The sequence below is a fragment of the Crocodylus siamensis genome, chromosome 2 (assembly GCF_052110815.1).
Source record: "Crocodylus siamensis isolate JL-2025a chromosome 2, ASM5211081v1, whole genome shotgun sequence".
Lineage (NCBI taxonomy): Eukaryota > Metazoa > Chordata > Crocodylia > Crocodylidae > Crocodylus > Crocodylus siamensis.
The window spans coordinates 167010108-167025693 of NC_143396.1; the positions used below are offsets into that span (position 1 = coordinate 167010108).

The window sequence follows — 15586 nt, forward strand, 5'->3', positions numbered from 1 at the left end:
GTAGCCTATGGTTATCCTGGTTTCAGATACCTCTTCATGGTGTAGTACTATACTAAAATGCTGTATTAGGGCAGCATTTCTCAACCCATGGGTTGTGATCCAAAAGTGGGTCACAAGAATATATGACAGGGTTGCAAACAAACTTTAAAAATGGATCAACAAACTTGAAAAATGTATTCTCCTTTAAAGGAAAAAAATGTGGGAAACCATGGCTTTTCTCTTGCAGGCTGGCAGAGTTCCAGGCTATAAGAGGCTGCCTGCTCCCTCTCCCCCCCATGCACTGGGGGGCTTGGACCTGGTTGGGGGGCAGTGGGTCGGGAGTCAGGGGCACTTGGTCGGGACTGGCCATCAATGTTTACAAATGGGTCCCGGTACAGAAAAGTTTGAGAACCCTTAACAACTAAATTTGGATAGACAATCTTTTCCAGCTGTCAGTGGGAAAGATCCCCTCCAAGGTCAGAGGTAGGTGAGTGGCTAAGTGCTCGGACCGTGCCACCACTGCCTTCCTGAGAGCAAAGATAGATTTTATAAATATGCATTTTGAACAGCAGTGAATCCATCAATAAAATTAGTTAAAAGAAGACAACGATTATCTGTTTTTAAATGATTCAATGAAGACTCCTGATTAAATCAAATTGACCAAAACCATTCTTATCTACTTTTAGTACAACCCAAGATCTTTTACTTCCTTTCTTCCTTTTACGATCATTATGAACAGAGGAAATGAAAGTACTGTGCCTGAATTCCTCCTGCTAGGATTCTCCAACCTGAAAAAGCTTCAGCTGCTACTTTTCCTTGTTTTCTTTCTTGCATATCTTGTAATCCTTATCTCAAACATCAGCATCATGACAGCTATCACAGTTACTTGGAGCCTCCACACCCCCATGTACTTCTTCCTCTTTGCTCTATCCTTCTCGGAACTCTGTAGCACCTTTGTCATCATCCCCAAAACACTGGTGAATCTGCTGGTGGAGAAGAAGACTATTTCTGTCACTGGATGTGCAACACAAATGTTTGGCTTTTTTGGTTTTGGAGCAATTAATTGTTTCTTGCTGACAGTCATGGCTTACGACCGCTATGTGGCCATATGTCACCCACTGCAATACTCAGCCATGATGAACAGGAAGGTTTGCATTCAGCTGGTTGCTATTGCCTGTGTAACTGGCTTCCTCATATCACTAACCATTGATTCTTTAGTATTTAGTTTGCCCCTTTGTGGGCCAAAGACAATTAGGCATTTCTTCTGTGATGCTAAGCCAGTTCTGAGGCTGGCATGTGGTGACATATACCTCGCTGAGATGGTGGTTGTTTTTTTATGCGCTTTTGTTATAGTGGGAACATTCACAGTAATAATCGTTTCCTACATCTACATCCTCTCTGCCATCCTTAAGATCCACTCTGTTGCAGGAAGGCGCAAAACTTTCTTCACGTGTGCCTCCCACCTCACAGTAGTGGTAACACATTATGGATGTGCAGCTTTTGTGTATTTAAGACCCAAGTCATCCTCCTCCCTGGATGAAGACAATCTGATCTCTGTGGGCTATCTCCTGCTGACCCCTTGTTTGAACCCCATGATTTATAGCCTGAGGAATAAGGAAGTAAAATTTGCTCTAAAGAAATTAGTGCTCAATTCATTGGGGTTTTTAAAAAAAGGGTGAAGGGTGGCCAGCTCTGAAATTTTCTGTAAATTCTTGAGCTCTGGTTAATATTAAAAATGGATAGGCTGGCAGCATCACTCATCAGCAGGGATCGTGGTTTTGTGTTTCCCACAGAAAAACAGAGAAAACACAGATTTTCCCTTTTAGAAGAGAAACCCATGGATTTTCTCCTTTTGCAAAGAGCTCTGCAGGCTGACTGAGTTCCAGCCTCCAGGAGCTGTTTGCAAAAAGGGGCGGGGAAACCCTCAACCCTGCCCCTAGGGGAAGGGAGTGGGGAAAGGCAGGGCCTGACACACACTTGCTGGAGGCTGCTTCAGGCTCACTCTTCTTGCTGGAGCTAAGTGGGGCTTGGGGGTTGCAGGGAAGGGCTCAGGGGAAAGCTGGCTAGGGGCTGAGGGAGCAGGGAGGTTTGCAGCCAGCCAGGCACTCCAGCCAGGAGGGGGTTTGCAGCCTCCTTACTCAAGTGCTCGGCTGGCTGGAAATTGCTGCCACTCCTGGCTGGCTGCAAACCTCCCCACTCTCTCAGCCCCCAGCCAGCTTGGGCACTCCCCTGCTGGGCACTCTGGCTGGGAGGTGGGGTTTGCAGCTGGCTGAGGGCTCTGGTTGGGAGCAAGCAGGCTGAAAACCCACTCCCAGCCAGAGTGCCCAGCCAGCTGCAAACCCTGGGTCACAAATGCTGTGCTCCCCGCCCACTTGCCCTCCCCCAGGCTCTCCAGAGCGCAGCATGTGCAACTGGCACAGCAGGGCACACAGCAGGGCCATGCATGAAAGCTGCCTGCCATTGCCCTGGCCACACTTCCTCTGCAGTGCACATCTGCCCTGCCCCCACCCACCACACAGATCTGGGGGGTGCAGGTCCCCCTTGTTCCCCCAGGAGTGCATGCTGCCACTGGGAGCTGGCCCTGTCTGAGCCTGCAGCAGGCAGGCAGCAGGTGGGGAGCTGGCTTATGTTCTTGCTGTAGCAGCCACTGCCTTCCCCTGGGGGCAGGGGGCTGCAGAACTGGGTCCCTGGCCCCATAGCCCTGGCAGCTGGGGGCACCCTCCAGCAGGGCTGGGGGACAGGGCTGTGGGTGGGGGACGAGGGGCACAAGCAGGGCTGGAGGGCTGTGGACGGGAGAGTGAGGGACACCAGCAGGGCTGTGAGGAGCATTTAATTTTAACCACAGATTTTGGCATTTTTATCAGAGAATTTGTGATTTTTTTTATCACAGAAAACCAGGATCCCTGCTTATCAGACAGAGCATTAATCTGGGTCTGCCCAGCTCTGCTACTTGCTGCTTGTTCTTAGGGAACTCTCCTTATCTTCCTGTGCCTCAATTTCCCCGCCTGCAACGGGAGATTATGATATTTGGCTCCATTATTATATTCTTTGTTATGTACCAGTGAAAAGAAGAGAAAGACACAGTGCTACTCCTATGTATCATTAACACATCAGAGAATGATTCTTTCTCTCTCTGTCTCAGAAAAATAATAAAAATACACTAAGAAATTAACATGTGTTATATTTCCATGATCCTTGTAAAACACAAAACCAAATTGGTTCTTAAATCCAAAGAGAAGCAGTGATGGCATTAAAGCTTATATTTCCTGACTTTCAGTCCTGCACTCAGTCTATTAAACTCATTCAATTCAACTAGCAGTTCCTTATATTTTTTCTGAATGTTAAGTAACTTTGTAGTTACGTCTCTTGGTATCATGACTTAAACATGCTGAAATACCTTCTAGTACTACCACAATTTATGTAAGTTCTATTAAGCTAAATTCTAAATATAGTAGCACCCAAATTTCCCATATCCAGGTGGTTTGCAACCCACTTAATTCACAGCATGTTGCTGCAAAAAAGAGAATACATTCAGCTGTGTGCTGGGACTTTTACTTTGAAGGGTGAGGCTTCTCCACCCAGCTGGTGCTCTTCAACACTCCTGTGATTCAGTAAAGCTCCAGGTTACTTAATTTTTCACAGATGGCTCCAGACTTTATGGACGTGTGTTTTAACGTGATTTTTAACTGACTGTCTGAAAATTTATGGACACTTGGCAACACTGTGGGGTGCTGAGTGTCAGAGAGTGGAGAGGCTGGCAGTGGGAGATCACTTTTATCTGATCTAGGGACTCAAAGTCCCCAGCTGTTGCTGTGATGTGGTCTCACCACCCTGAGCTGTTGTTGCTGCTGCAACAAAGGTGCAGCACCCTGTGGCTGCTGCTGCTTCTGCTGCTTCTGAGGGTGCAGACTCACTGGGAGACTGCCATATAAGGGTCCCCGATGAGGTGGGGTGGGACTGCAGTAGCACCAGCTAGAGGTCTGGAATGCATGGTGCAAAGTGTCTACTCTCCACCAGGGCTGGCAGGATGGAATTGTGGAAAATTTGGGCATCATGGATGTTGCTGACCCAGCCAGTGCTCATGTTGATGAAGGTACCACAGTGGTCAATGATGGCCTTGAGTATGATGGAGTGAAAGCCCCACCAATTATAGTAGGGGTGGTCACTGTGGGTCGGGCAGGTGACAGGGGTGTGGGTCCTGTCCAGGATCCTGATGCACTGAGTGAAGCCTAGAGTGCAGAACTCTGCCACCTCCTCCACCCAGAGCATGGTGTAGACTCAGAGTACGGTGTGGCCCAGCACATCCTGGAGGGCACCCCAGACCTCCAGGATAGTCTTCCCAGAAGTTGTGTTGCCCATGCTGAAGAGGCAGCCAACATAGTGCAGACTGGTGGGTATGGCCATCTTGAGTAGGGCGATGACTAGTTGTGTGTCCATGGGGAGGGGCCACCACATGGTAGCCCCCTGCTGCTCCAGATGCAGTCAGAGTTTGTTGAAGAGATCCTGGAAGGTGGCCTGGGTCATGAAAAAAGACTACAGCCTCTGTTCTTCATCCCAGGTATGCTGGACAACATGCAGCCACCAGTCCTGGCTGGCCCAGCAGGCCCACAGTCAGTGGGGCTGGATCCTCAGGAGCTCATGAATGGGACCAGTGGCAGCATCTCTGCTGTTGTCTGGGCAGCAGCAGTGCAGTGGCAGGGGAACTGAGATACCGTAGTGAGCCTGGGCAGGCCACTACACTGCATGGTGGGGGAGGGAGCAACCAGGGCCAAGATTGACCCAGGTCAGTTGGCAGTCACTGCAGCAGTGAAGCAGGACAAGTGGTGTGTCCAGCAGGAGCCTTGCATGCTAGATGTTACTTCCAGGGCTTGGGGCTGGAGCAGCCATTGTGCACTGGGCACCTGATCTGGTGAGAGAGATGCAGAGCACTGTGCCAGCATGCTGCAGGCTGCTCTGGATTTGAATGCAGGTGCCATGGAGTGGCCAGGGGTGGAGGGGGGGTGAGGGTGGCTTTTAAAGATGGCCCCCAGCTGCAGACAGCTATGGCCAGAGCCTCTAGCTCCCCCTGACTGTTGGAAGGGGCCAGTGCAGGCCTGGAGGGGGTGGGGAGCAGGCTAGTGCCAAGAGAAACAAATCTGCTCCCAGACGTGTAGATGCCTGCCCAGGGCACATTTACTCTGCAGTAAATTACAGCGGAGTAAATGCATCTAGCAGTATTTGCATGTGTACATGTGCCCAGTGTCTCTTGACTTGTTCACCAATGGAAGCTCTGTGTGAAACCCTGTAAATACTGTGTGAGCTACATGTTTCATCCTCATTACCCAACAATACAAAGGTACATTTTCAAATACATATGTACCTCAATCCCTGTTCACCCAGAATTTTCTGCTGTTGAATGCTGTCATGGATTCCTCAGGGAGTACTTGCTTGAGCCACCCAGTCTTATATAGAGTCGTCAAGTGCCCCCCTGTAACCAGCCTAGACCTAATATGTAGAGAAATGGGGCCTTTGGTTCCTTCAGCTCCAAGACCCAGACTTTTGGTCCCTGAACCACACTGTTTATCTGTGCCCTCCCCCCAAGAACTACCTTCTGACCTGGCTTCTGAAGTGGGCCTTTACCTCTTCAAAGGGATGGAGCGAACTAAAGATCATATGCAAGGAAGCAGACATAATTTCTTAAACAAAAATAACTTTATTGATGATCAAGAGTTTTTGAACCATGCAACCTAGGATAACTCTCTAGGAAGCCTCTGACAAACAAAGTCTCTTCAAGTCTCTCAGGGTCCTCTCATCCTGCCTTTCTCTCTCTCTCCACTTTGACTCTGGACATCTCTCCTTTTTTCAGGAGGGGCTCTCTGCACTGTCTTTCTTTCAAGTGCTTTCCTGACAACAGAATCAGCTGGGAGACTCTTCAGATACTGACCTGGGGTCTACTTGATGTGTCAACATAGACAGATTAGCTCTTTGTTCCTTGATGGCCCATTACCCACTATTAGAGCACTTAGGCAGATCTCCACAGATCTGATGCAAAACACAATTAACCCCTACATCCCCCATGGACCAGCTAATCGGGAAAGGGAAGCATGCAATATTATTACAACATGAACACATTTAAACCAGAAATATTACAATAAAACCATAATCTGTCACCAAGATTTATTAGGAGATGGCAGCAGTCTGTGTCATTATTTTTCCTGAAGGATTCCCTCCATTGAAGAAGTAACCAGTGACATGAATATAAGTTAGGAGGAGATGTCTTGGCCAGCACAATGGATGAAAGGGACCTTGGGGTTATGGTTGATCACACGATGAATGTCAGCCTCCAGTGCAATGCTGTAATCAACAGAGCTAATAGCATACTGGGATGCATTAGCCAATACATTGTGAGCAGGGCTAAGAAAGTGATACTTTTCTTCTCAGCACTAGTGACACCCGAGCTGGATTACTGTGTCCATTTCTGGCTGCCGCACTTCAAAAAAGACAAGAAGAATCTTGAAAGGGTCCAGAAAAGGGACACAAGAATGATTAAGGGCCTGGAGAATAAACCTTATGAGGAAAGACTAAGGGATCTGGGACTGTTCAGCCCGGGGATGAGAAGACTGAGGGGGGGACTCTTGATCATTAAAGTTGTTTTTGTTTAAGAAATACTGTCTGCTTCCCTGCATATGATTTTTAGTTCACTCCATCCCTTTGAAGACCCTGAGAGTCTTGGTGGACCTCTATAAGTATGTAAATGGTGAATATCAGAAGCTGGGAGAAAAACTGCTCACTAGGGTGTCCCACAGGAGGACAAGGAACAATGGCCATAAACAGTTAGAAGATGGTTTCAGGTTGGATGTAAGGAAGAACTTCTTTACGGTAAGGGTGGCCAGAATCTGGAACAGATTTCCCAAGGAGGCAGTGCAGTCCCCAACCTTGGAAGTCTTCAAGAGGAGACTGGATGGACACCTTGCTGGGATTATTTGATTTTAGCAGTATTCATGCCCAGAGCAGGGAGGTTGGATTCGGTGATGTTTTTAGGATCCTTCCAGCCCTGAATTTCTATAATTATATGATTCTCTCTCTCTTTTCTGCCTCTTCACAGTCTAGCTCGACTTTCTTTTCTTTCTCTTGTGGTTTTTGCATATTCAGAGCTCTGTGGGGTAGATCATGTCTGTCCCACTCCCTTTCCATGTTTTTTCAGGGGAACATGGGATTGCAGTTCCATGCAGCTACACAAGGACAACTTTACATCCCTCAATCCCTTTGACTTCTCAGTAGGCACAGCAGGAAAAACTCCATTTGCTTTGTGTAAACAAGTACTGGCTCTGAGGAATGCAGGTATTGATCCTTCAGGTAGCTTGTGGGGTTTCCTCATCTCACCCTTGGATATTTATGTGAATCCTTTCGGACAGGATGCCAAACAATCTTGAGATACAAATAGCAGATATAACAACTGATAGAGAAATCCTTGTTTGGGAATGGGTAGAAAGGTTTGTGGAACATGTGGCCTGTGGTACTAGATACTTATAAGTTCAAGGAGTAGAAGTGAAATAAAGGAAACATTTATTTTTTAATATATAATCTTATGACTCTTAGCCATTTTTGTCACTTTGGAGATCCTGATGCCTCATTCTTGAGTGCTTGAAGGCAACAGGAGTGCATGAACACACAACAGTCCTTCACTGGGAATGGGAAGTCAGAACCATGGAAAGCCTAGTCAATTGCTTAAGTGTCCAACTGATGGCTGTAAAATACAGAACTTTTTGTAGAAAATGTAGCTTTTAGTTTCTCTGGATACAAAGCAAAGAGACATTGACAGGTCTCAGGAAAAGTATATAGAAAACTTACTCAACCTTTTCATTTTCATTTATTAATCCTGAACACACCCCAGCATTTAAATTCATTGAGAAGAAAACCTTCTTTTTAGAGTTTTTTTGAAGGCCTCTTTTACTTCCTTGTTCCTCAGGCTGTAGATCATGGGATTCACCATGGGGATTGCAAGAGTATAAAATACAGAGATTATTTTGTCCTGATCCATAGCGTATTTTGAATTGGCCCTTAAATACATGAAAGAGCCTGTTCCATAGAAGATGGTAACGGCTGTCAGGTGGGAGGCACAGGTAGAAAAGGCTTTGCGCCTTCCCTGAGCAGAGCTGATCCTTAGGATAGCAACCAGAATGTATATGTAGGAGATGAGGATAATCAGGGTAGTTGACACTACAATCAAAGCACAGCAAGTAAAATGAACAATGTCAGTAACATATGTGTCAGAACAGGACAACTTTAGAAGTGGTGGTGTATCACAGAAGAAATGATTAATGATGGTGGAGTGGCAGAAGGACAAGCTGAATACTATTATAGTCTCAATTATTGCATGAAGGTAGCTCACTAGATGTGAGGCCAACACCAGTAGCATGCAGAACCATTTAGACATGATGACAGGGTAGAGCAATGGATTGCAGATGGCTATGAATCGATCATATGCCATCACTGCCAACAGGCAGCATTCACAGGTCACAGCGATGCAGAACAAGAAGAACTGTACACAGCATCCAGTGAACGAAATAGCTTTGCTTGTTGCAAGTAAGGTCATTAGCATTCTGGGAGCAATGATGGTGGAGATTCCAACATCCAAGAGAGCCAGGTTGCTGATAAAAAAGTACATGGGGGTATGAAGCTGGGAGTCAGTCCTGATCAACATGATCATCCCAAAGTTTCCCAGCAGAATGACCATATAGATGAAGAGAAAGAACACAAAGAGGAATATCTCTAGCTTTGGGTTGCCTGTGAATCCCAACAAGAGGAACTCAGTTGCCTCAGTGTGATTCCCCTCCGTCATTTATAGCAACTACACTTGCCTTTGCAGATAATGATAATTGCACTGAAAGAAAAGGGAAATAAGAGGTGAGTGTCAATATTTTGGAATAATCTGTTATTGATCCCTGAACAACCCATCTCCTAATACAGGCATACCTCGGAGATATTGCGGGTTCGGTTCCAGACCACCGCAATAAAGCGAATATCGCAATAAAGCGGGTCACATGAATTTCTTGGTTTCCCAGTGCATATAAAAGTTATGTTTACACTATACTGTAGTCTATTAAATTTGCAGTAGCATTATGTCTAAAAAAACAATGTACAGACCTTAATTAAAAAATACTTTATTGCTAAAAAATGCTAACCGATGGAAAAATGGCGCCGATAGACTTGCTCGACGCAGGGTTGCCACAAACCTTCAATTTGTAAAAAACACAATATCTGCGAAGCGCAATAAAGCAAAGCGCAATAAAATGAGGTATGCCTGTACTAAACCTCATACATTCTGTAAGGCTTTCTGTTACTTTCTGCTTTCTGGTTTCTGACACACAACATGTTATGCAGCCAAGCTACAGAGATGTATATTTTACAGGGGAGAATCTAGAACAGGGAAGCTGGAATGTTAGCAGACCTACAAAACATTCCTAAAGGAAAAGGTAACATCCAAAGGCCACAGACTGGATTGTATATGCTACTTCTGAATTAAAAGGCAAGAGAGACATCTTTGTCCTCATCTAGGAAGAACAACTGGTTTTTTCTAGGAGATGTGCAATGTAACTGTCATTATTTTGCTTCTATTCTGGAGATGGCCTATTCAGAAATAGCACGTGTATTCGGGAGTACATGGGATCTGACACTGCTGGGGAATCTGATGATGGAATGAGGATTATACCTTGGGATGGGGGCTTTGTGAAGAAGGTTAGTGTGGGTGGGAACATGAAGTGCTGGGAAGAGGTTTGTGGAGTTTGGACATGCGGGGGCTGTGTGCATGACCGGTATGCACTCAGTGAACTCTCTGATCAAAGTATTTGCAAAGCACTTTTAGAAGTCATGCAATGATAAGTCATGGTTGTAACATTGTACAATGTTGCTTCTACTCAGTGCTGGAGCAAAGTACTAAGTATTAAAAATATTAAACACAGATACTGCTACATTTGTTATTATGAAACTAAACTGTTTAATCAGAAGTAAAGAATGTGATGGACAAAGCTGTAGGAAGGAGATACTGATGGAGCTGTTGAATGGCTGATGCCAAATGTTCAGCCACACAAGCCCATGCATTCCATTTTTATTTTATGTCTCATTTGTTGAAATTATTTACTAAATTTTTAAAATGTACATTCTGTAGAACACTGTGGCCAAATTGCTCCAAGCTATATTTCATCCTTTCTAGTAGCCTGAAGTTTTAAAATTAATCTTACATGTAAATGTGTCTTTTAGTGTCCTTTGAAACACATTTAAAAGACTTTATTTAAGCATGTGCTTTCCAGAGTAACATGTTTCCTTTGGGCATCCTGCTTTTCAGAAACCAGGATCAATGTAAAACATCTGGGATGTAGTAGAAACTTAGGCCTGTTACACATACAAAGTTACCTTTTGAAACATGGCTCCCCCAACAGAGACACTGGATTCCAGAGATTAGCTGAGATCAGTCCAATATGGGTGATGCTATTTGGTGCAGGTTTCAGTCAGTGGCATGTCTACATGTGTGCTTTAATGCACAGTAGCCTATTTTACTGTGCATTAAAGTATATAAAAATATAATTATGCTAATACACAGTAAAATAGGCTGCTGTGCATTACATGTAAATGTGCACATTCATTACTGGGCATTAAGGCAGCCTAATGTGCATTTTTTACTACCTCACATTGGAGGTACTAAACTTAATGTGCATTAGAAAAAGTACCTTAATGCATTTGTAGATGTGCCTGGTGGGTGTGATCTCCAGGTGTGCACAACACCAGTGCAAAGAGCTTATGGTGACCAAATACATTTCGTTAGTGTTGCTTGGTCTTAGGGACTCAAAGTCCCCACAGTTCTGGTCACTGAGCCTGGCTGGTAACCTTATATGGTTCAAATATTTTCAAGACCATATATAGGTGTGTGGATCTGAGGGGTTTTCAGAAGGAAAAAAGATGTTAAATGACAACCTTTGAAATAACAGTTCTGTTATTTTTATATATTTCTATAAAAATTTTGAGTTTACGTAAACAAGAAGTGACTTAAAAGGAGCTATATTGGCTGTCCTTAGCTGAGCATGCAGTTAGAATTAGTCAGGAATTCTCTGACTAAATTATTTCTCTCAGAGAAGGTAGATGATAATTCCAAAGAAAAGTAGAAACATTTTTGGTGGAAGGAAGATCAGTAGCATAACTAGGATGGGGCAAGCAGGGCACCTGCCCCAGGCACCAACTATAAGTGGGCGCCAGGACCATCTCCACTGGGCATCTTTGCCACAGCAGGGGAATCTCTCTGTGCTGCCCCTGTCAAGCCATAGGAGCTGGACAGTGCAGCACCAAACCGATCAATGTATCTGGCGTGGTTCAGGGCCTTGGTAGTGGTGGAGGAAAGATGGACAATACAGCACCATGCCCAGCTGTCTATCTGGGGAGTGGGGCATGAGTGAATCTAGGTAGGCAGAATGGTACTCTTCCTCTGGGAAGCCTTTGCCAGAGTAGGCATAGCCGTACTCCCAACATGTATGCAGCGTGTAGGGGAGGGGAGGAGCAATCTGGGCACAAGGATCTGCTCTTAGGAAGCCTAGCCACAGGAGAATTAAAAATACTGATGCTGAGCAGCATCAGCATAGCAGTTGCCCCAGCAAGTAAGACTTCCTTCCCCTTACCCATGATGTTGCACTCCCCTCCCCTGTCTACTCTCGCCATCTCCCCCCACCCCACCCCACCCCACTGCCTGGGTACTCAGTGAGGTTTCTATGTCTCTGAGGGGCATTATTAGATCAAAGATGAATATTTTGGTCTTAACTAGACAGGGTAAAACTTGATTTCATATTCCTCACATACCAGCTCAGTGCCCTAAATGCTGTACTTCTGATTGTTCAGGAATCATCTTTTATTTCTGATAAAACACCTTTAGAACTCTCTGGCTTATCCCACTGTGGAAAGGGAAATTTTGTGAAAGCTCAATGTGTTCATAGATAAGAAAAAGTTTCCAACCCAACTCAGGGGACAGCCTTCCTAGAACATCTTCCTGTGCTGCAGTTGCACATTGGCCTGTTTATTTTACAGTATATATATATCTATATATATCTATATATCTAAGTAATCAGTTTCATTCCTCAGAATCCTGGAACATTAGGGATACATTTTCTCTTCTCTGTGCTGTCCTGAAACAGAAAAACAAAAATAAGCATGCTGCCCAGATAGCCAGTATTCAGGAATGCACGAGTCTTCTCTCCCTACTCTTTTTCTCTGAATCAGAATTATTTTTAGTGGCCATAACCAAAAAGGCCCAGTTACCCTACCTCTCTCAGAGCCTGAGTGATGGACACAGTGCTGGAGTGAGACCACGGTTGTTCTTGACTCCAGATAGTGTGTGTTTGGAAGCCAGGAGTTTTCTTTGTATGTTTGTTTTTCAGGTATTTGAAGCTGTTTTTCTGGATTCCCTCAGGGTCCATTGCTCTGCATATCATGCCAAGGGACATTTCAGTCCCCTGAGAATAACCACTCACAAACAAATTGTCTCTGACTACTGTCCATAAGCTCTAATACATGACTTCCCAGTTTTATAGTATCAAAGGGCATAGGTCTTTTTTTCTCAGGCAAGAAATCTAAATCTTTCTTCACAGGAAATATCCCTGCAATGATGTTTGCTCATGCATCTTCTCAGGTGACAAAATGGTTATTAACGGGTGCATCTACATGCATGCTTTAATACACATTAGCCTATTTTAATGTGCATTAAAGCACCACAAAGCGTGCTCTTTAGCCAGTGCACATTAAAATAGGCTAATGTGCATTTTTCTAGCACCTAACCACGGAGGCACTACATTTAATGTGCATTATCTAAAACACATTAATGATTGTATAGATGTGCCCAATAAGAACATTCTATTATTTCTTATACTGAAAGGCCATTACAAATTTACCTCTGCTCTGTTCAATTTAAGAAATATTGGGTAGGTCTATATGAGGTACTGACTGTGCAGTAGCCAAATAATACTGTGCAGTAGCACAGCAGAGCACTAACAGTGCTAATATGCTACTGTGCAGTATTATTAGGCTACTGTGCCTAAGTAACATCACTTAAAAGACATTCACCAGTGCTACAGCACAGTAACTTCAGTTACTGTGCATTTATTTAGTACTTGCTTCTACAAGCACTAAATAAATGTGTAGTAACCACTGCGCAGTAGCGTCTCATGTAGACATACCCACTGATATATATTTTATACATGATATCTTCAGAGAAGTGTGGTTCATGAAAGATATTACAAAATGTATATAAATATGCCTCCTTCCCACTGCCCTTCCAACAGAAAAAAAATCAGGTTGAAACCTGAGCAAAATATTTATTGAAAATCATCTTTTCTTTAGAGGTGTGAAACTTAAAGGGCATACACATATACCCATAGATAGTAAAGACTGTAAAATATTTCTACAAAGATTTTTGTGACTTCTGTTTTATTGTTGGGTGAGAAAGTACAGGGGTATGCACCTTCCTAGTGTTAAAATGCTTAAGATGAGAAGCCTCATTGAAAATAGATGGGTGTAAATACTGTGCACCTTCATACCTATACAGATTTCCCTTGCTTTATGCTGTACATGTGTTCCTGGAAAATGGTGCATAACTCGAATTTGCATAAAGGGAACCCACTTTGCAATGTAACAAATAGGGATATGTTCCAAGACCTTGACAGTACTGACTCCCAGATCCATTTCTACCACTTTTACAAGACAATTTTGATACTCGCCAACAGCAGACAGTACACACACATACAGGGCTCTATCACAATGAAGAAAGCAACTACAGAAAAATGTGTCACAGACAATGAGCGAGGAGAAGAGATCCATACAGGAGACTATATTTTGCTGCACGTCACTCCCACGATGCACCTCACAAAGCAGCTGACTGCAGGCTTCCACCACACGGATCACATACGACTGAATTTACCTCACATATAACACATTTTTGGTATAAAAAGGGTCATTGCATAAGAATGAATTCATACATACAGAACCCGTATAAAGCAAGGGAAACCTGTATTCATATAGTAGCTCTGTCATATATGCTATTTTATATCTGATTACAAAAATAGGTTGTATATAATATGGAAAAGTAATTTAGTAATTGAAGTTACAGGGTCCTGGTCCATAAATTGGTTCCTAGGTACTATGGCTCTAGTGCCAATAGTAGCACTAGTAATAAAAGCTGACATTAAAAATGAGGTCTGACAAGGCAGATCCAACCACACTAGTATCAGGACCATAGATTTTAAATACATCAGGTAATGGTGGTGGTTTAAATTCTACTGTACCTATAAGAATGGAAACAGGGGTCACTTGACACCTCATTTTTGCCACCATGAAATTTTTGTTGCACCACATGAAAGGGAAATCAGTGGCACAACAAAAGGTGGTAAAATGCTTTGCTACTTTATTGTGGTGGATATCTATTACCTCTCTGGCACTTACCTTGCTCAGCCAGACCTAGGGCCCAAATCTGGTTGGGTTGGGAAAACTACTCTTTCCTCACTCAGCAAGACTTGCAGCTAGACCTTGCAAAGGGCTGCAGCTATGAGGATGGTCTGGACCAGCAGTGTTGGCTCTGCACTGCTACTATGAGGTGGGCAGTAGCCATGTTCCATGCCCCAGGTTGCAGGAGGGATGGAGCCTGCCAGCGCAGAGCAACGGGCAAAGGTACGGCAGGGAGTTAAGGGTAAGGCAGAGGGGGAACGACTTTAGGGAGTAGATGGGAGCAAAGGGAGCAGAGACCTGAGGCTGCAGGTGGCAGAAGTGGCATGGAGGCGGGAGGAAGGGGGAACACAGGAAGGTGGAATTGGGACAACTTGAGGCTTCAAGGAGGGGCAGGCACAGTGGTGGGTAAGTGGAGGCAGCACGCAGCAGGGAGTAAGCTGCCTGCCTCTCACTGCTTGTCCCACTGCCTGCTCATCCCACTGCCTGCTCCTACCACCTGCCCCCACAGCATGCCCCATTACTGCCCCTCCTGCCTGCCCTACCACATGTCCTCCTACTGCTTCCCCTATTATCTCTCCCCCACCACCTGCCCCGTCTTCTTCTGTTATGTGGTATCTCCATTCCAAACTTTCTATATGGTGTGCACCCATGCAAGTACTGCACATGGAAGTTTTGAAAAGTTCCCAGTGCTGCATTCATTGCTTGTGCCAAAATGCACATCAGTGCTGAGAAAATGGTGGTGGTGTCCTTTGGAGCTAAAACACGTAGACAGTATTTTAGTTCAAAAGTGCGCTGCTGACATTTTCTGTGTGCTGGTATGCATTTTGCTGCTTAGACAACTGCACATGGTGCAGCACAGTTCACATCAGCTCCTGTGCGGAGCAGACTCAATCGAGTGTTCTGAAGCAGCAGATCTCTGGTGTGTCACAGGACAAAAAGGTATGTATATAAATGCCCCAATTTGCTCCCCTTCTTTTTTGCCAGAGGGTAGTTCTGGCTGATTTCGGTTATGTGGTTAATGGTAATGGTATTGTAGTGGACAAAATCCTATTTCTTGATGAGAGACGATCATGTACTGGTCTGTACAGCAGGTTGTAGAAGACTAGAGAGAGTGGGAGGAGGAAAGTCTATGCTCGCTTCTTTACCCTTA

General features: G+C 44.6%; 2 protein-coding genes across 2 annotated transcripts; one reads left to right on the forward strand and one right to left on the reverse strand.

The window, feature by feature from the left end:
• Positions 1–710: 710 nt before the first annotated feature.
• On the forward strand, positions 711–1658 carry LOC149871116 (olfactory receptor 10T2-like). Its single transcript, XM_090034558.1, has one exon. The coding sequence runs from the start codon at positions 711–713 to the stop codon at positions 1656–1658; it is 948 nt and encodes a 315-aa protein (XP_089890684.1).
• Positions 1659–7861: 6203 nt separating this feature from the next.
• Positions 7862–8800, reverse strand: LOC149871117 (olfactory receptor 5AR1-like). The gene has a single exon (XM_090034824.1). The coding sequence runs from the start codon at positions 8798–8800 to the stop codon at positions 7862–7864; it is 939 nt and encodes a 312-aa protein (XP_089890950.1).
• Between the last annotated feature and the right edge of the window lie 6786 nt (positions 8801–15586).

Excerpts from the sequence above, each read along its gene's own strand:
- LOC149871116 (XM_090034558.1), top strand. The coding sequence starts at position 711 with ATGAACAGAGGAAATGAAAGTACTGTGCCTGAATTCCTCCTGCTAGGA.
- LOC149871117 (XM_090034824.1), bottom strand. The coding sequence starts at position 8,800 with ATGACGGAGGGGAATCACACTGAGGCAACTGAGTTCCTCTTGTTGGGA.